This window comes from Pongo pygmaeus, chromosome 17 (genome assembly GCF_028885625.2).
Source record: "Pongo pygmaeus isolate AG05252 chromosome 17, NHGRI_mPonPyg2-v2.0_pri, whole genome shotgun sequence".
Taxonomy (NCBI): Eukaryota; Metazoa; Chordata; class Mammalia; order Primates; family Hominidae; genus Pongo; species Pongo pygmaeus.
Window position 1 is genome coordinate 69254608 of NC_072390.2, and position 20164 is coordinate 69274771.

Here is a 20164-nt window from a genome sequence, read left to right on the forward strand (position 1 = left end):
ATGATCCTGGCTCACTGCAACCTCTGCCTCCCGGGTTCAAGCGATTCTCCTGCCTCAGCCTCCCGAGTAGCTGGGGTCACAGGCACATGCCACCACGCCTGGCTAATTTTTTGTATTTTTAGTAGGATCGCAGTTACCATGTTAGCCAGGCTGGTCTCAAACTCCTGACCTCAGGTGATCCACCAGCCTCTGCCTCCCAAAGTTCTGGGATTACAGGTGTGAGCCACTGCGCTCAGCCCCAGGTGGTTATTTTTATCATGGCCTTAATAAATAAATGAGATATCTATAGTGTGCTGGACCAAAGTTTGGAATCACTTATCCCACTTCTTCATCCTTGTGATGGTTTGAATTTGTGTCCCTGCCCAAATATCATGTTGAATTGGAGGATCAGCCTGGTGGGAGGTGATTGGATCATGGGGCCGACTTCCCAATTGCTGTTCTCATTATAGTGAGTGAGTTCTCATGAGATCTGATGGTTTAAAAGTGTGTGGTACCTCCCCCTTAGTTCCCTCTCTCTCCTGTTCTGCCATGGTAACAGGAGAGTTACCTGTTACCTCATGCCAAGGTGTTCCCCTTCACCTTCTGCCATGATTGTAAATTTCCTGAGGCCTCCCAGTCATGCTTCCTATGAAGCCTATAGAACTGTGAGTCAATTAAACCTCTTTTCTTCATAAATTACCCAGTCTCGGGTAGTTCTTTATAGCAGTGTGAAAACAGACTAATGCAACCTCTTTTCACCATGTATCATTATTCCTGTCATTTCATTCATTTCTTCTCCTGAGCTTTCATTCTGACCTTACCTCATACTGATCCTTTCTTCTGTTTCTCCGTAAACCATACTTGCCTCTCACATTCTCTCTTCTCTCAACTTTCTACTCCAATTACCTTTATTTTTGTTTTCTCTTTGTTTTTATTCTCTCTCGTTATATCTATTTAACTGAGATAATGTATTTGAAAGTGTTCCTAAACTTCAACCTTCTATATAATGTTATTTCCCTACTTTATCTTTACTAATGTGGCTTGGCTCTGTGTCCCCACCCAAATCCCACCTTGAATTGTAATCCCCACATGTCAAGGGCAGGACCAGGTGGAGATAATTGGATCATGGGGGTGGTTTCCCCCATGCTGTTCTCCTGCTGCCCGGTGAAGAAGGTGCCTGCTTCTCCTTTGCCTTCTACCATGATTATAAGTTTCCTGAGACCTCCCCACCAATGCGGAACTGTGTGTCAATTAAACCTCTTTCCTTTATAAATTACCCAGTCTTGGGTATTTCTTCATATGCCGTTTGTTCTTTAAGTCCTTATGGTATATGTCTGCATTGTTCCTGTTCTCATGATAGTGAGTGAGTTCTCATGAGGTCTGATGGTTTAAAAATGTGTGGCATCTCCCCCTTTGCTCCCTCTCTCTCCTGCTCTGCCATGGTAAAATGTGCTTACTTCCCCTTCGCCTTCTGCCATTATTGTAAGTTTCCTAATATCTGATGTAATATGACTAAAATAAGTCTACAGACTTCCCATCAATAAGGCATACTTAACCTTTGTTTTCCATGTAATGGAGGTGAATCCCTGAGTTCTGTTCCTTTATAACAAATGGCACGCATTGCAGGAGAGCTTACCAGATTCAAAATGCAATATGCGTTTACAAGTAGAATAAAGCTAATTGGAATTAAACTCTTGGAAAGTAGGGAAGTTTTAAGGCTTTTATAAAGACTTCAAGTCAATTTGAAACTATAAAATACTGTGTCTACATAACATAGTTTTAATCAACTCACTAAGGTATAAACTAAAAATATATTAATGTTCTGAAAGTCCAGTATTAAACAACAAATTACCGAATCAATCCTGTGTACCATATCATACGCTTGCAATGATTTATCCCATGTAACTCTGTCTCCAGTTTGGTAAAGGAAATCAGATAGTTTAGCTGCTGATTCTGGAATTATCTCTTCAACACGATATCTACAGTTAAAAAAATAAAGAAAATTCAAAGCTTAAAAAGTTTGGTCTAAGCTGAAAATATAATACTATCAAAGCATAAAGGTAGGCTAATTTAGCAAACAGCAGTGAAGAAAACTTGAAGGTACTATCAGCAATTCAATACATTAATATTCAATTGGAAGTAGCAAGGTTTATTTAAATATGCATTGCAATAAATACATTATTTCAAAATTCATTTTTCTATAAATAGGCTATTAGTAATTAAGGTTTGGGGAGTCAAAAGTTATAATGGGATTTTTGACTGCACGGTGGGTTGGCACCCCTAACTCCCACATTGTTCAAGGGTCAACTGTAATGTTTTATTGAAACACAGCCACACTCATTCATTTATGTGTTAGCTCTGGGTGCTCTTGTGCTATAATGACAGAATTGAGTAGTTGCAAGAGACCATATGGGTTGCAAAGCCTAAAGTATTTACTGTCTGTCCCTCTACTGAAAAACTTTGCCAACCCCTGGCTTAGGGTGTCCATTCAGTGGCTAATCTTGCATTTTCCAGTCACTTTGTAAAGGTAAGAAAAGTACAAATTACAGTTGTATTATATGGCTGTAAGGCAGAAATTATTTTTTGTTGGTGAACAATTAGAAGGCCAATAGCTGCATAAAACTAATAGCAACAAAGAAACAAAGACGACCAGCCAGAAGTTTAACAGACAGAAGCAGGGAAACATACAGCTTATGTGACCTACCAAGAGCACACTCATCTCTGGGGTCTGGAAGGCTGTGTTTATGCACCAGCTCTGCCTACTCAGTACCAATCAGAGCAAGATGTAGTGCAGACTTGTAAGTATTCCCCAAGCCACATTCAGATTGATTAGAAAAGAGCTGATGCCTTACTGACTCAGGGACATAAGTATAGTACAACCTGTAATGCATCACTAACTGGAAAATAATCTATTCTATCCACTTTAAAATAAAATATACTCATAGCTGGGTCTGGAAGACTGTGTATGCTGAAGGCTGTACCCTCTGAGGAGTGACTGGTGACAAAATTTCCAAGCTACCAGTCCCTGCTAAATCCAGAGCAAAACCACAAAACTCCCTGAATTACGAAAGCAGTCTTCAATCCACATACATATTTGACAGTAGAGGGTAAAAATTACCACAAAATGGCTTATGTTGACCAAGGAGTGATCCATAGGAGGCCAGGCTAAAAGATAACCGCAAGTAAAAAGTCAGAGCAGAGATATCAGAGGCTACAGACTGGGGGAAAATAGACTTCACAGAATTAATCCAGCCAAATCACCAAACAGATGAACAAATGACCAAACAAATAACCACAAACCCAGGATGGGTGGATGGAGTCAGTATCCAGAATTGCTACAGTATTTTACCTAAAACGTTGTTTTCAACAAAAAACTGAATCATGCAAAGAAACATGAAAAGTGTGACTTATACAGGAAAAACAGCAAGCAGGAGAAACTACATTTTAGGGGGCCTTATCATATAAAGATGTTGGAATTATCATGTAAAAAATCTGGATGGGCGCAGTGGCTCACTCCTGTAATCACAGCACTTTGGGAGGCCGAGGCAGGCGGATCACGAGGTCAAGAGATCGAGACCAACTTGGCCAAGATGGTGAAACCCCGTCTCTACTAAAAACACAAGAATTAGCTGGGTGTGGTGGCATGTGCCTGTCATCCCAGCTACTTGAGAGGCTGAGGCAGGAGAATCGCTTGAACCCGGGAGGCGGAGGTTGCAGTGAGCCGAGATTGTGCCACTGCACTCCAGCCTGGTGACAGAGTGAGACTCCATCAAAAAAAAAAAAAAAAAAAAAAAAAACTCAAAGCAATGATTGTAAATATGTTCAAAGAACTAATGAAAGCAGGAAAAAAAAAAGAAAGGTAGAAAAATAAACAGTGCCTCAGAGAAATGTGATATGCCATTAAACACGTCAACATACACATTTTGAGAGTACCAGAAGGAAAGAACAGACACTGCACTCCAGCCTGGATAAGACAGTGAGACCCGTCTCTAAAAACAAGAAAGGATAGAGAAAAAGAAAAATATGCAAAAAAAAAAAATGGAAATAAAATAATGACTAAAATTTCTACAAATTTGTAGGAAAATACTACATTCAAGAAGTTCATTGAATTCTAAGTAGTACAGGTGGAAAGATATCCACCTCCAGATATATCATAGTCAAAATTCAGAACATGAAAATAAAAATAAAGTGTTGAAAGCAGTTAAAAAAAAGGCATTACATAGAAGGGAACCATAATAAGACTGACAGCTGGCATGCCATTAGAAACAATGGAGGCCAGAAGGAAGTAAATGACGTTTAAAGAGCTGAAGAAAAAAAGCTACCAAAAAAGAATTCTATATCCAGCTAAGTTATCTTTCAAAAATAAAGGTTAAACAAAGACATTCTGAGATAAAGAAAAACAGATAATTTATTGGTAGTAGTCCTGCCTTACAAAAAATACTAAAGGGAAGTTCTTCAGGTGAAAGGAAGAGACACAAAATAGTAATTCAAATCCTACAAATAAAGAGTTACAGTAACAATAGTATGTAGCTAATGTTACAAGACAGTATAATTACATATTTCTTCCCCTTTCTTCTATTAACTGATTAAAGACAATTTCCTAAAACAATATAACATTTTATTGGGCTTATAACATGTATACATATAATTGACAATAAACACAACAGAGGGGGATGGAAATAAAGCTATATGTGAATAAAATAAAACAGCAGATAGTAACTCAAATCCACAGAAACGAAGAGAACCAGAAATCGTAAATAAGAAAGAATATATTTCTAAAGCTATATTTCTATATAGATGTATTCTTATGGATATGTGTATTTAGATGGGTAAGATAGAAATATCTTGAAGTATGTTTGTATTCGCCTATTAACTTCTTTAAAAGATACTATATAAAGCAATAATTATAACAATATGGTATTTGATTTGTAACATATATAGACATAATATGTGCAACAAAAAACAGCACAAAATGTTGGGGAAGGGACTGGAACCATATAGAAGTAAAGCTTTTATATCTTACTGGAATTAAGTTTGTATACATCTGCAGTAGATTCTGATGAATTAAAATATATTGTAGCCCCTATAGTTATTACTAAGAAAATAACCAAAAAATGTAGTTCAAAAAATTATTAAAGGAATTAAAGATGATAGACTTGACAAAACCTACTTAATACAAAAGAAGATAGTAAAAGAACAGAGGAACAAAATAGTCATGAGACATACAGAAAACAAAATAAATTTTTAAAATACAGGAAAAATGACAGACATAAATACAACCATATAACAATAACATTAGGTGTGACTGAATATGGCAGACATAAATACAACCATATAACAGTAACATTAGGTGTGACTGGATTAAACAAGCCAATCAGAAGGTAGAGATTGTCGACAGTATTTCTTTTAACCCCAAACAAGTTCCAACTATATGCTTGCTGTCTATAAAAGATACGCTTTAAATTCAAAGATACATATAGGTGAATGTAAAAGGTTTGAAAAAGATACACCCTGTAAATGGAACCACAGTGAGCTGAGGTGGCTTTACTGGTATCAAATAAAGTAGACTTTAAGATAAAAACTATTAGCAGAGATAAAGAGGGATATATTACAATAATAAAAGGGTTAACCTGTTAGGAAGATGTAATAATTATAAACGTATATTCATCTAATGATAGAGCCCCAAATACATAAAGGGAAAATGGACATATCTCGAGGGAGAAATAGATAATTTCACAATAATAATTAGATACCTCAATGGGTCATTTTCTTTTCTTTTTGAGACAGTCACGCTCTATTTCCCAGGCTGGAGTGCAATGGCGCGATCTCGGCTCACTGCAAGCTCCGCCTCCAGGGTTCACGCCATTCTCCTGCCTCAGCCTCCCAAGTAGCTGGGACTACAGGCGCCCGCCACTGCGCCCGGCTAATTTTTTGTATTTTTAGTAGAGACGGGGTTTCATCGTGTTAGCCAGGATGGTCTCGATCTCCTGACCTCATGATCCGCCCACCTCGGCCTCCCAAAGTGCTGCGATTACAGGCGTGAGCCACCGCGTCCGGCCCACGTCATTTTCAATAATGAATGAAACAATCAGAAGAAAATCAGCAAGAATGTTGAAGACTTGAACAACACTAGATCTAAGAGACACCTACGGAACACTCCTAAAAATGGCAGAATACACATTCTTCTTAAGTGCATCTGGTACATTCTACAAGAGAGACCATCGTTCAGGCAATAAAACAAGTCTCAAATTCAAGGATTGAAATTTTACAAAGTATTTTTGTCATCACAATGGAATTAAATTTTAACAACAGAAATTTGGGAAATTCCCAAATATGCAGAAATTAAAACATTCTTAAATAATCAGTAAGTCAAGAAAAATTAAGTCAAAGAAAAATTAGAGAATAATTTGAGATAAATAAAAATGAAAACCCAACATACCAAAACTTATGGGATGCTGCAAAAGCAGTGCTTAGAGGAAAATTTATAGTTGTAAATGTCTATGTTTTTTAAAAAAAGAAGTTCTGAAATCAATAACCTAGCCTTTAATTTTAGGAAACTAGAAAATGAAGAGCAAACTAAACCCAAAGCTAGCAGAAGGCAGGAAATAATAAGGATTACAGTAGAAAGTAATGAAATTGTGAATAGAAAAATACAAAAATTAATAAAACCACAAGTTGTATCTTTGAAAAGATCAACAGAATTGATAAATGTTTAGCTAGATGTACTAAGCAAAAAAAGAGAATAGACTCAACTAAAATCAAGACTGACCCCATACAAATAAAAAGGGTTGTAAGAGAAGAATGATGTGTCAACAAATTAGATAGCTTAGATGAAATGGACAATGTCCTAGAAAAGCACAAATTACTGAAACTGATTTAAGAAGCAATGGCACATCTTAATTATCTATAACAAGACAGAGATTGAATTAGTAATCCAAATAATCCCCACAAAAAGAGCCCATGCTCAGATGGCTTCACCGGTGAATGTGACCAAACATTTAAAGAAAAAATTTTACATAAATCCTTCACAAACTATTCCAGAAAATAAAAGAGGAGGAAACATTTCCCAAACAAATTTTAGCTTGATATCAAAACCAGATAAAGATATCATAAGAAAATAAAACTACACCCCAGTATCTCTTATGAATATATATGCAAAAACCTTCAAGAAAGTACCAGCCTACCAAATCTAGCAATGTATAAAAAGGATTATAAACCATGACCAAGGGGGATTTATCCCAGAATGCAAGGTTTGTTTAGCATATGAATTATCAATTACTCCAATACACAATTTTAATAGACTAAACAACAAAACCACATCATTTCAATAGATGTGGAAAAAGCATATGACAAAATCCAACACCCATTCAGGATAAAGCATTCATAAAATGAGGGGTATAGGGAAATGCCCTCAACTTGATAAAGGGCACCTATGAAAAATCCACTGCTAACATCATACTTAATGGTGGAAAAACTAAATACTTTTCTATTAAGATCAGGAATAAGACAAGGATGTCCACTCTTGTCACTGCTATTAAACATTGTACTGGAGGTACTAGCCCAGGCAGTTAGGTTAGAAAAAGAAATAAAAGTTATCCAGATTGAAAAGGAAGAAGTAAAACTCTTCATGACATGATATTATATATAGAAAAAACAACAGAATCCACTAAAATAATACAACTAATAAGTCCAGTAAAGCTTCAGGATACAAGATCAATATATAAAAATCAATTTTATTTCTATATACTAGGATTAAAATTTTTTTAAAAGTAATTCAGAAAACAATTCCATTTACAATAACATCAAAAAGAATAAAGCCTTGAAATAAATTTAACAAAAGTCATTGAATAGTGTTAGAGTAAAATTAAAAAAAAAGAACACATTTAAGACATATACTGAAACTTATAAAACATTTTGAAAGAAGTTTGAGAAGCTCAAAATAAACAGAGAGACATCCTATGTTCATGTATTGGAAGACTTAATATTTTTAAAATGGCAATAACTCTCCAAATTGAACTACAGTATCAAAGCATCTTTGTCAAAATCCCAGCTGACTTTTTTTTTGAGATGGGGTCTCGCTCTGTTGTTGAGGCTGGAGTGTCTAAAATTCATATGGAAATGCAAAGGAACCAGTATAGCCAAGATAGTCTTGAAAAACAGAAAAGTTGTAAGACTCACACTTCTTAATTTCAAAACTTACTAAAAGGCTATAGTAGTGAAGGTTGTGTGGTATTGGCATAAGGACAGACATAGAGATCAATTGAATATAATTGAGCATCCAAAGGAAACTCCTAACGTATATGGTCAATTGATTTTTGACAAAGGAGCCCAGACAACAATGTAACGGGGAAAGAAGAATCTCCAACAAATAGTGCTGGGACAACTGGATATTTACATGCAAGGATTGAATTGGACTCCTGCCTCACACCATACAGAAAATTAACTCAAAGTGATCACAACAGACCTACATGTAAGAAATAAAACCATAAATTCTTAGGGATAAATCTTTGTGACCTTGGGTCAGCCAATTAGTTCTTGGATTCAACACCAGCAGCACAAGTAACACAACAGAAGACTGATAAATTGAACTTCAACAAAATTTTAAAAAATTGTGCTTCAAAGGATACCATCAAGAGAGTAAGAAGACAAGCTACAGAATGGGAGAAAATAGTTGCAAATCATATATGTGATACTAAACTAGTATACACAGTGTATAAATAACTCTTCCAACTCAACGATAAAAAGAAACTCAATTTTTTAAAAAAGTTTGGATAAATATTTATCTAAAGAAGATATATGAATGGTCAATATGCACATAAGAAGAAGCTTATGGTCACAAGTCATTAAGGACATGTAAATCAAATCCACAATGAGATACCACTACATACCCAACTAGGATAGCTATAATCAAGAAGACAGATATTAAAAATGTTGCTGAAGAGGTGGAGAAATTGGAACCTACATACACTGCTGTTAGGAATATAAAACGGTGCGGCCAGTCTCTAAAATGGTCTAGTAGTTCTTCAAAATATTAAACATAGAATTGCCATATGATCCAGCAATTCTAGTCCTAGATCTATGGCCAAGAGAAATAAAAGTGTATGTCCACGCAAAAATTTGTACACATATTTCATAACAGCATTATTTATAATACCTAAAAGATGGAAACTAAATGTACATTAACTGACGAATGGATAAACAAAATGTGGCATATCCGTACCATAGAACATTATTCTTCAATAAAAAGAAATGAGGTACTGACACAAGCTACAACATGGGTAAACCTCAAAAACATGATAAAAGAATTTGTGAAAGAAGCAAGTCACAAAAGACCACATAGCATATGATCTCCTTTATGACATGTTCAGAATAGGCAAATATAAAAGGCAGAAACTGTCACCTAGTCACCTGGGGCTGGGATGAATCGGATAATGGGAAGTAAATGCTAGTAGGCACAAGTTTCTTTTTGGGTGAGAAGAATGTTCTAAATGAAATTATGGTGATCCTGGTACAACTCTGTATATATACTAACAATCACTGAATTGTACACTTAAAGTAGGTAAAATTTAGGGTACATAAATTATCTCAATAAAATTGTTAAAAATGAATTAGTTCAAGTTCTTTTTTTCTGAATTAGAGAATGACATTAAATTTATTTCTCATCTAATAAAAACAATTACAACAAAAATTCTTAATGTCTCTTGAGTAGGTAGAGAACCTATATTTTATCTAAGTAACTTGCTCTAAACTGCACACCAAAATAAGATGGTTCAATAAAGTATTTTATAAACTAGTCTTTAGCAATTATTTTATCATATCTTTTATTCTCAATTTGTATTTATTCATTATAAATATATTTCCTAATTTCCTGCTCTGCCCACACCCAGCATTAACTATAAACCAGCTGATGTTAATGCTTGTGGAGTTATTGATGGATACTGATGTTACCGAGTTTTTATTTGTGAAATAGAGAATTGTGTGAAATGACCTAATATAAACCCCAAATTCTATTTTAAAAATAGTACTACAATATTCATCACTGAATAACATAACTTTTCATTCCTTAAGTTTTTCATAAAAGGGAGTGGCAGCAGAGTTTGAACAACACTTTCCAAATTATTATATTAATAATATCTGAATTATTTTTGTAGTTTAAAAAAATGTTAAGTTTAGGAAGATACTGAACCAGGTCTAGGAAGATATTAAACTGGGGTGTTTTTCATTGTTCCTCCAAATATGTCTACACATTATGTGGAACCAGGATGAATCCTGAGCTGTTAGAATTCTTTATTTTGGTCACAGCAACTTTATTAATTACACTTGTTACTTTAAAAAATGTTTAACCTGTGATATGGGTTGGTTCTGTATCCCCACCCAAATCTCATCTTGAATTGTAGCTCTCATAATTCCCAGGTGTTGTAGGAGAGACCTGGTGGAAGATAATTGAATCATGGAGGCGGTTTCCCCTATATTGTTCTCGTGGTAGTAAATAAGTCTCATGAGATCTGATTTCACTTGTCTCTCAATTCTCTCTTGTCTGCTGCCATGTAAGACATGACTTTCACCTTCTGCTGTGATTGTGAGACCTCCCCAGCTACATGGAACTGTGAGTCCATTAAACCTCTTTCTTTTGTAAACTGCCCAGTCTCAGGTAGGTCTTTATCAGCAGCGTGAAAATGAACTAATACAACCTGTTTAAACCTGAATGCTTTAATTTATAAAACTTACAAACTGTCTCACATGTCTGCCTCAGAAGGTAGAATAGAGGATTAAATGTAGTGGTGGTAACAATGGTGGTAATAAGTAGTAATGATGGAGGAGAAAGTAGTATCCTAAACAAGCATGCAATGCATAAAGGCAGAAAAGGTACATTCTGCCAGAATCCATCTCTGGATAATCTGCCTTCATTATTCCACAGATACATCTTAAACAGTTTTGATGAGGTCAGAGACAATAATGATTAAGAAAGTATAGCCTTTGAGGTAAAGTCTTAGTGTCTAAGTTTTTGTCTCACTAACACTAGTTAGGTGACTTGGAGATAGTAACTTACACAGGCCCTTATTCATTTCTAAAATGGGGATAATAACAGCGCTTACATTGTGGGAAATATGAGAAATACATTTAGAAAATGAAAAAAAGTATTTAGCATGGTGCCTGACATATAGTAGGACATTACTGTTCACTGCTTCTAACACTGAGAGAAATGTGTAGACCCATGTGCTGGTAGGTCTGTATTTCATCCCTTAAGAGCAGAAAGGAACGAAATTCCAACCAAAGAACTGCTTCTCTTTCAGGCAAATGCTTAAAGCTAACCATAAAAGGCCCTTTTTGAGTAGCAAATTATTAAGAAAAGGCATAAGTGTTGAAAAAATATCTTGAGTTTATTTTTTGTACTGCAGTTATAAGATATATAACTTTCCATTTGGTAGCCAATATAATATAACTGAAGTCCATAAATTCATTTAATATTTATTGAGTGTCTTGGTGAGAGACACTGTTCTAGTGCTAGGGATACTGCAGTGAATGCAAGTGATTTATTTCTAGTCTGGTGCCTATTAAAGTTAGTATCCTCATCAAGTTTATATTCTAATATGAGAGACATATAATACATAAGAAAACAAAGAAGATAAATTTCATATAGTGAAAAGTGCTATGAAGAAGATAATAGCAGAACAGTGTAGTAAATAGAGGTTGAGTGTGTGTATTAGGGAACTTTGGCCATGTGGCTAGGAAGGCTTTTCTGAAGAGGAGATAACGAAACTGAGATCTTGAACATAAAAATGACATTAGCCTTGGAAACATTTGGGGGAATAGCTTGCCAGGCAAGAGGGGAGCAACTAAGAAGACTCTGAGATGGGTTTAAGTTCAGTGCATTCAAACAACAGAACTTAACAGAAGTCCATTGTGGCTGTGACACAGGGACAATGAAGAGAAGTGGTCAGAAATGAGGTCAGAGAGGTAAGCGGGGCCCAGATAGTTACCTGCACATCATGATAAAATGTTTGGACTTATTTCAATAGGTTTTGGGGAAGCAGGTGGTTTTTGGCTACATGGATAAATTCTGTGGTGGTAATTTCTTGAGATTTTGGTGCACCCATCACCTGAGCAGTGTACACTGTACCCAATGTGTAGTCTTTTATCCATCATCCTCCTCCCACCCTTTCCCTGGAGTCCACAAAGTCCATTATATCATTCTTATGCCTTTGTGTTCTCATAGCTTAGCTTTCGTTTATAGGTGAGAAAATATGATGTTTGGTTTTCCATTCCTGAGTTACTTCACTTAGAATAATGGTCTCCAACTCCATTCAGGTTGCTGTGAATGCTATTATTTTGTTGCTCTTTGTAACTGAGTAGTGTTCCATGGTTTATATATACCACATTTTCTTTATCCACTCATTGGTTCCATACAATTGCAATTGCAAATTGTGCTGCTATAAGCATGTGTGTGCATGTGTCTTTTTCATATAATGTCTTCTTTTCCTCTGGATACATACCCAAGTGGTGGGGTTGCTGGATCAAATGGCAGTTCTATTCTTAGTTCTTTAAGGAATCTCCATGCTGTTTTCCATAGTGGTTTTACTAATTTACCTTCCTACCAGCAGTGTAAAAGTGTTCCCTTTTCACCACATCCATGCCAAAATGTATTATTTTTTGATTTTTAAATTATGGCCATTCTTGCAGGGGTAAGATGATATCTCATTGTGGTTTTAATTTTCACTCCCTTGATAATTAGTGATGTTGAGCATTTTTTCATGTTTGTTGGCCATTTGTGTATCTTCTTTTGAGAATTGTCTACGCATATCCTTCCCCTACTTTTTGATGGGATTATTTGTTTTTTTCTTACTGATTTGTTTGAGTTCTTGTAGATTCTGGATATTAGTCCTTTGTTGGATGCATAGTTTGTGAATATTTTCTCCCATTCTGTGGGTTACCTGTTTCCTCTGCCAATTATTTCTTTTGCAATGCAGAAGGCTTTTAGTTTAATTAGGTCCCATCTATTTATTTTTGGTTTTGTTGCATTTGCTTTTGAGTTCTTGGGCATGAACTCTTTGCCTAAGCCAATGTCTAGAAGAGTTTTTCCAATGTTATTTTCTAGAGTTTTTACGGTTTCAGGTCTTAGATTTAAGTCTTTGATCCACCTTGTGTACATTTTTGTAAAAGGTAAGAGATGAAGATCCAGTTTCATTCTTCTACATGTAGCTTGCCAATTATCCCAGCACCATTTATTGAACAGGGTGTCCTTTCCCCACTTTATGTTTTTGTTTGCTTTGTTGTGGATCAGTTGGTTGTGAGTATTTGGCTTTATTTCTGGGTTCTCTATTCTGTTCCACTGATCTACGTGCCTGTTTTTATACCAGTCCCATGGTGTTTGGTAACTATAGCCTTGTAGAATAGTTTGAAGTTGGGTAATGTGGTGCCTCCAGATTTATTCTTTTTGCTTAGTTTTGCTTTGGCTATGTGGACTCTTTTTTGGTTCCATACGAATTTTAGGATTGTTTTTTCTAGTTCTGTGAAGAATGATGATGGGACTTTGACGGGAATTGCATTGGATCTGTAGATTGTTTTGGCAGTAGGGTCATTTTCACAATACTGATTCTACTCATCCATGAGCATGGGACATGTTTCCATTTGTTTGTGTCATCAATGATTTCTTTCAGCAGTGTTTTGCAGTTTTCCTTGTAGAGATCTCTCACCTCCTTGGTTGGATATATTCTTAAGTATTTCTTTTTTTGCAGTGGTTGAAAAAGGGGTTGAATTCTTTATTTCATTCTCAGCTTGGTCACTGTTGCTACATAGCAGTGCTACTGATTTGTGTACACTGACTTTATCCTGAAACTTTATTCACTTATCAGATCTAGGACCTTTTTGGATGAGTCATTAGGGTTTTATAGGTATACAATCATATCACTGATCAACAGTGACAGTCTGTCTTCTTCTTTACCCATTTGCATGATTGCTCTGGCTAGGACTTCCAGCACTATGTTGAATAGAAGTGGTGAAAATGGGCACCCTTTTCCTGTTCCAGTTTTTAGGAGGAATGCTTTCAACTTCTCCCTGTTCAGCATAATGTTGGCTGTGGGTTTGTTATAGATGGCTTTTACTACTTTGAGGTAAGTTCCTTCTATGCCTATTTTGTTGAGGGTTTTAATCAAAAAGAGATGCTGGATTTTGTCCATTGCTTTTTCTGCATCTATTGAGATGATCAAAATTTTTGTTTTTAATTTTGCTTATGTGATCTATCACATTTATTGACTTGGGTATGTTAAACCATCCCCACATCCTGGGTATGAAATGCATTTGATCACGGTATATATTATCTTTTTGATATACTGTTGGATTTGGTTAGCTAGTATTTTGTTGAGGATTTTTGCATTTGTGTTAATCAGGGATATTTGTCCGTGTTTTTTTTTTTTTTTTTAAATGTCCTTTCCTGGTTTTGTTATTAGGGTGATACTGGCCTCACAGAATGGATGATTCCTTCTTTCTCTATCTTTTGGAATAGTTTCAGTAAGATCATACCAATTGTCTTTGAATGTCTGATAAAATTCAGCTGTGAATCCATCTAATTCTGGACTTTTTTGTTGGCTATTTAAAAAATTATTGTTTCAATCTTGCTACTTGTTATTGTTTTTTTTTTTTAGATTTTCTATTTCTTCCTGATTTAATCTAGGAGGGTTGTATTTTTTCCCAGAATTTATCGATCTCCTCTAGATTTCCTAGCTTGTGCATGTAAAGGTGTTCATAGTAGCCCTGAATGATCTTTTTGTATTTCTGTGGTATCGGCTGTAATATCTCCCATTTCATTGCTAATTGAGTTTATTTGGATCTTCTCTCTTCTTTTCTTGGTTAATCTTACTAATGGTCTGCCAATTTTTTCTTTTCAAAGAACTAGCCTGTGGTCCCAGCTACTTGAGAATCTTGCCAACAACGTGAGTGAGTTTGGAGCATAGCCTCCTTCAGTTGAGTCTTCAGATGAGACCTAAGCCCTGTTGACACCTTGATTACAGCCTTGTGGATTCCTTGAGGCAGAGGCACCTAGCAAAGCTGTTCCTGGATTCCTAATCCAGAGAAGCCATAAGATAATAAATGTTTAAGTAGCTAAGTTATGGGATAATTTGTTGTGCACCAATAAATACCTAGTATACAGTACATATAAATTTCACTCAAACTGTGAGTGCAAAAAGTACCAATTGTTTAGTGTTGCATGTAAGAGTAAAATATCTCTGATGAAAATTTCCAATAAAGCTTTAGAACAGCTGAACAGAACCTATTCTTTGGCTCTAGGCATTTGTATAGCACCCTCTATATAAATACTCAAGAATTACTTGTAGACTAAATGAATAACTTCCAAGCTTTTAAAAAATGCCAAGGTTGCTGTCTACACTGGTCTGATCTGTAAGATACCAAAAAGCCATATTATCCAAAAGTTAATTCCCCTAGTGTACCTAGCCTTGACCATACCCACTCCTCCCTGTTTATTTTTGAAAGTGCCTCTATTAGAATCATTATTTCGATAAGGTAGGGATTATTTTCCTGATCATTGTTAAAGCGAGTGGGAGAAAGCATATCAGCTTTGTCCAATGGTAAAAAGTTGGGCTGAAATATAATATAGGTAAATTTTAGTGATATTTTAAAAAAGCAAGAAACATAAAATGAGGTAGTTGAAAGAAGGAGTGGACTCCAAAAGAAAAGGAATTGAATAAAATTTGATGATCTGATGGCCCTGATGTACTATCATGAGCAATAAATGAACTCTGAAAGATTAAGCTAAAAAAAGTCAATATACTTTCCCTTAGTGTACTTGTATTTGAAATAATTTGATCCTTAAAAGTATATTTAAAAGAAGCATACAGAAAAAAATGCATATTTAAAATGAGGAAGTAGGCTGGGCACAGTGGCTCACACCTGTAATCCCAGCACTTTGGGAAGCCAAGACAGGCAGATCGCTTGAGCTCAGGAGTTTGAGACTGGCCTGGGCAACCCCATCTGTATAAAAACATATAAAAATTAGTCGGGCGTGGTGGTGTGCACCTGTAGTCCCAGTTATTCATGAGGCCGAGGCAGAAGGACTGCTTGAGCCCAGGAGGCAGAGGTTGCAGTGAGCTGAGATTGTGCCATTGCACTCCAGCCTGGTGACAGAGCAAGACCCTGTCTCAAAAAAATAAAATAAAATGAAGAAATAAACTTTACTTGTTAGTGGTTCATTTAATGGACACATGAAGGGTTTAAAATTCCATAAAATGTTACTGTTAGCAAGAAAACACCAATCTGCTTTTATAGTAATTATTTCTTGAAGTGAAAATTTCCTATTTAGTGAATCAGTAATTAGAAGAGATTTTTTATCTGATTGTCATCAGATTTGAAAATAGAAGATTAGATGGTATATGATTGCTGTATTTTATTATTATCACATTTCAGCCTAGTGACTTAATAATTTCTATTTATTACTATAAAATAATTTATTATAGCTAATGAAGCAGCACTGAAATTCCAGATACATCAATGGCATTGAATTTAAAACAGTAATTGTAAATAGAAGATTGTACTCACAGATTTCCATGGAATTTTCTAGAAGCCTTACTGGAAACAGTTATCTTTTTCTCAAAGGGGAACAAAAATCCACAAATAATTAGCTGTCAAATGCAGGAAAAATGAAAATGAAAAACTAGCAAAAGTAAAAAAACTTTTTTTTCTGGTTTGTAAAAGAAAAAATATATATATATTTTTCAGAGACAGGGTCTCACTATGTTGCCCAGTCTGTCGTGTAGTGGCTATTCACAGGCACGATCATAGTGCATGACAGCCTCAAACTCCTGTGCTCAAGCAGTCCTTCTGTCTCAGCCTCCTGAGTAGCTGGGACTATAGGTGCACACCACTGCACCTGGCACACAAAATATATTTTTTAAAAAAGTCTTTACAATGAATTGTTTCTTACTTAAAAACAAAGTCTTGAAACATAATTTAACTTATTTTCTTACTGAAGTTTTAACCACTTTCCAGCCTGATGTATCTCGATTATAACCTAAAACTTCTTGGGCAGTTTGTTGGGCAATTGCCTTGTAGTCCATCTATCTGCAAGTTTTAAAAACAAACAACTGGTAAGGATATAATCATATAAAAACTTAAAAAGTGCTATCTTACATTTTAGTATTATTTCTATAGTGCCTGTCACATAGAAATGAACATAATTACTTGATGAATGCATGTATGCATGAACCCCTCTCTCCTTACAGTCTTTCAAATGAGAAACTGTGGTACAGTAGAAAAATCTAGACTTTGGAATCAGAAACCTGGGTCGTATCTTGTCTCTACCACCTATTGTGTGAAGCATGTTACTGAATATTTCTGTTTTTCCATTTTTCTCAAGGTATAAAATTAGGATAATATCTGTCTTGTAGAATTAGTGTGAGGATTAGATGAGATGATATGCTTAAGGTTCTATCCAGTGCCCGGCATATGATAGTCATTCAATAAGTAATTTTAATTTCTAACAGTTTAGTCATGCGTCCTTTGTCTTGTGAAGCATTATGAGCTGTTAGTTATGTGTTCTTGAGGATTAATCTTTTTAAAGTGAGTAGCAGTTGCACTACACGATCTGACCCCTGGCTTCCTCTTCAAATATACCTCCTACCAGTCTTCTTCTTGTCCACTTAGCTCCAATCATTTGATCTCCTGGCTGTTCCTCAAATACAATAAAGCAATTTCTGACTTCAGGTTCTTTGTACTCGCTGTTCCTTCTGCTTGTCACTTTCTTCTGCAATGTGTTCATATAACTGACTGTTTCATAGGTATCTTTGCTTAAATGTCACCTCCTCAGGTAGGATCAAGTTTAAATCAACTCAATTTAAACACATTGAACCCTACTTGAAGTTAGAAACTGCAATGGACTGAATGTTTATGTCTCCCTAAAATTCATATGTTGAAGTCCTAACTCCCAGGGTGATATTAGGAGATGATTAGGTCATAAGGGCAAAGCCCTTATGAATGGGATTAGTGCCCTCACAAAAGAGACCCCAGGGAGCTCACTGGCCCCTTCTGCCATGTGAGGACACTGCCAGAAGTTAGCAGTCTGCAACCAGAAGAGGGCCCTCACCAGAACCTAACCATGCTGGCACCCAGATCTCAGACTTCCAGGATCTAGAACTCTGAGAAATAAATTTATTGTTTACAGGTCACTCAGTCTTTGGTAATTTCTCATGGCAGCCCAAAAGGACTGAGACGGGCACTGTGGTAGGTGTAGCAACAACAGTTGAGTAAGATACTAGACATAACTATTTCTGCTGTGAATAAGTTCTGGAAGCTGCAGTCTCACTGGTCCTTTGGCTCATCATCCAGCTTTCAGTTAGGGGAAGCTGGCAGGTAAGGTGAAAACAGAACTGGATTCAAATCCTGACTTTGTCACTTAGTACCAGCTATATTATTTTGGATAAATTGCTTAACCTTTGAGCTTCAACTTCCATATCTATAGAATGGGGATAATAATATCTATCTCACTGAATCATTATAAGGATTAATTGAGTTAATATATGTAAAAATGCTTGAAACAGTGTGGAGCCCTACACTAGGTTATCAAAATGGTTAGTTTCTCTTTAAAAAAATGGACACATGTAAATCCATCATTTAAAAAACTCTCCAAAGATCTGCCTCCTTAAGCACTTAAATAAACCTTCTTAAAGTTTAATTATGGGAACATTTGTTCCTTAGCTCTCACTTAAAACTCTTCAGGTTGGATCATAAATCTATTTTCTCTTATTTAATTCTCCAGCAAGGTACAACAGGTAGTTGATAGTCTCTAAATTTGAAAAGTTTTAGTAAACCATTATTATAACCTCCTCTTTCCTAGCAGAGTCCTGGTTTCTTTACCTTTCCTGACAGATCTAATGCAGAATTTTAGTAACTACTGGGGCTCCTCTCCAAATCCTTGTGGAAATCTCCATATCTCTTAACCTGTGAGGAAACAAGGCAGAAGTAGAATTATTTTGATCCATGAATTAGGTCAATATATTTGATAATTTCCTTTATATCTTCTCAATGTCCTTTATCTATACTTTGTCTTCATTAGGAAACATTTGCTACATATATGCCCCAAGATGAAAGAAAAAGATAGTACAAAAAACTTTAAAAGACACTGTTTATAAAAAGAATCTTTAAGAAACTATTTTAAAGAAACTCAGTTTAAAAAGACATTTAGGTGGAACGTGGATACAAAAATCTAACTTTTTAAGCTCACGTCATTAACAATCCTTGTTTAATCCCTGACCAGGGCTCGTCTTAGCATATAAAACACCGTTCTTGATTTCCTATTAGAAACCTACTTGATATTAATTGATCTAGAGACTTTGAAGATTATTGGAACATACCACTAGCAGGGTATGTCTTATTTTCAAATCACCAACTATTACTGCCACAATAGACCTGTGTTTAATTTAACCACTAAACTGAACGTTATAGCTTCCGGACTTTTTCATTTGCTAAGATGAAAGGGAAGGTAAAATTTAGTAGGCTACAAAGGGTAAAAAGAAGAAAGCGCAAACAGTAAGACTACAATTGTATTACCTGGTGATGGAACGTCGGATGAGCTGGAACATATTCAGATGGACTCATGGTCAAGGATATCTTCACTCATAGGGTCAATGGAAAATAAACATAAACCAACATTGGGATGGCCTCTTTTTTGGATACACCAATTGGTTGAAACTGGATTCTTTCCAGACTTGCAGACAGGTTCACACACGTTAGTGGGTCTTTACATCTGTTTGTATAATGTCCCTCTTTCTGGGCTGCCTGACTGGGTCCCCAATCCGTGCCGGGTCACTGCCATTCTTCCCTGGGAATCAAGGCTTCCTAGCAGTTTGTTAAATCCCTTCCCTGGCTAAACTCGGGTCTCCAATCTCCCATCTGCTTTGTGTGTAAGAGGCTCCGGGGTGTGATAGGAAAGGCAGTGAAGAGGGAGTGAAAGAAGTGGTGAGGGGGACTGCCTACTAGCTGAGATGATGTCTTATTTTTGGCGGGGGATGCTCTGGAAGCGGGGAGGCTGAACTCACTTGGAAAAACTTGAGCTGTGGGGCCGACTCTCAGCGACCGGAACGACAGCCGCCAGCTCCCTTAAGTCTCCCTCCCCACCCAGTCCCCTCCCGCAGACCCCGGGGCCGGCCGAAGGGAGATCAGCCAGTCCCCGCGCAAA

General features: G+C 36.2%; 1 protein-coding gene across 10 annotated transcripts in view; it reads right to left on the reverse strand.

Moving 5' to 3' along the window:
- STARD6 (StAR related lipid transfer domain containing 6) overlaps positions 1–20164 on the reverse strand; it is a 33015-nt gene that overhangs the window by 12658 nt on the left and 193 nt on the right. The window contains exons 1-6 of one of the 10 annotated variants that reach the window (XM_054460492.2): positions 20025–20153; positions 19537–19559; positions 18844–18927; positions 16959–17052; positions 16531–16613; positions 1832–1958 (exon numbers count right to left, since the gene is read on the reverse strand). In XM_054460492.2, coding sequence (XP_054316467.1) covers positions 1832–1958; positions 16531–16613; positions 16959–17048 — 300 coding nt within the window. In that variant the 5' untranslated portion in view covers positions 17049–17052; positions 18844–18927; positions 19537–19559; positions 20025–20153. The other 9 variants (XM_063653703.1, XM_054460496.2, XM_054460486.2 and 6 more) reach the window with 9 other exon arrangements.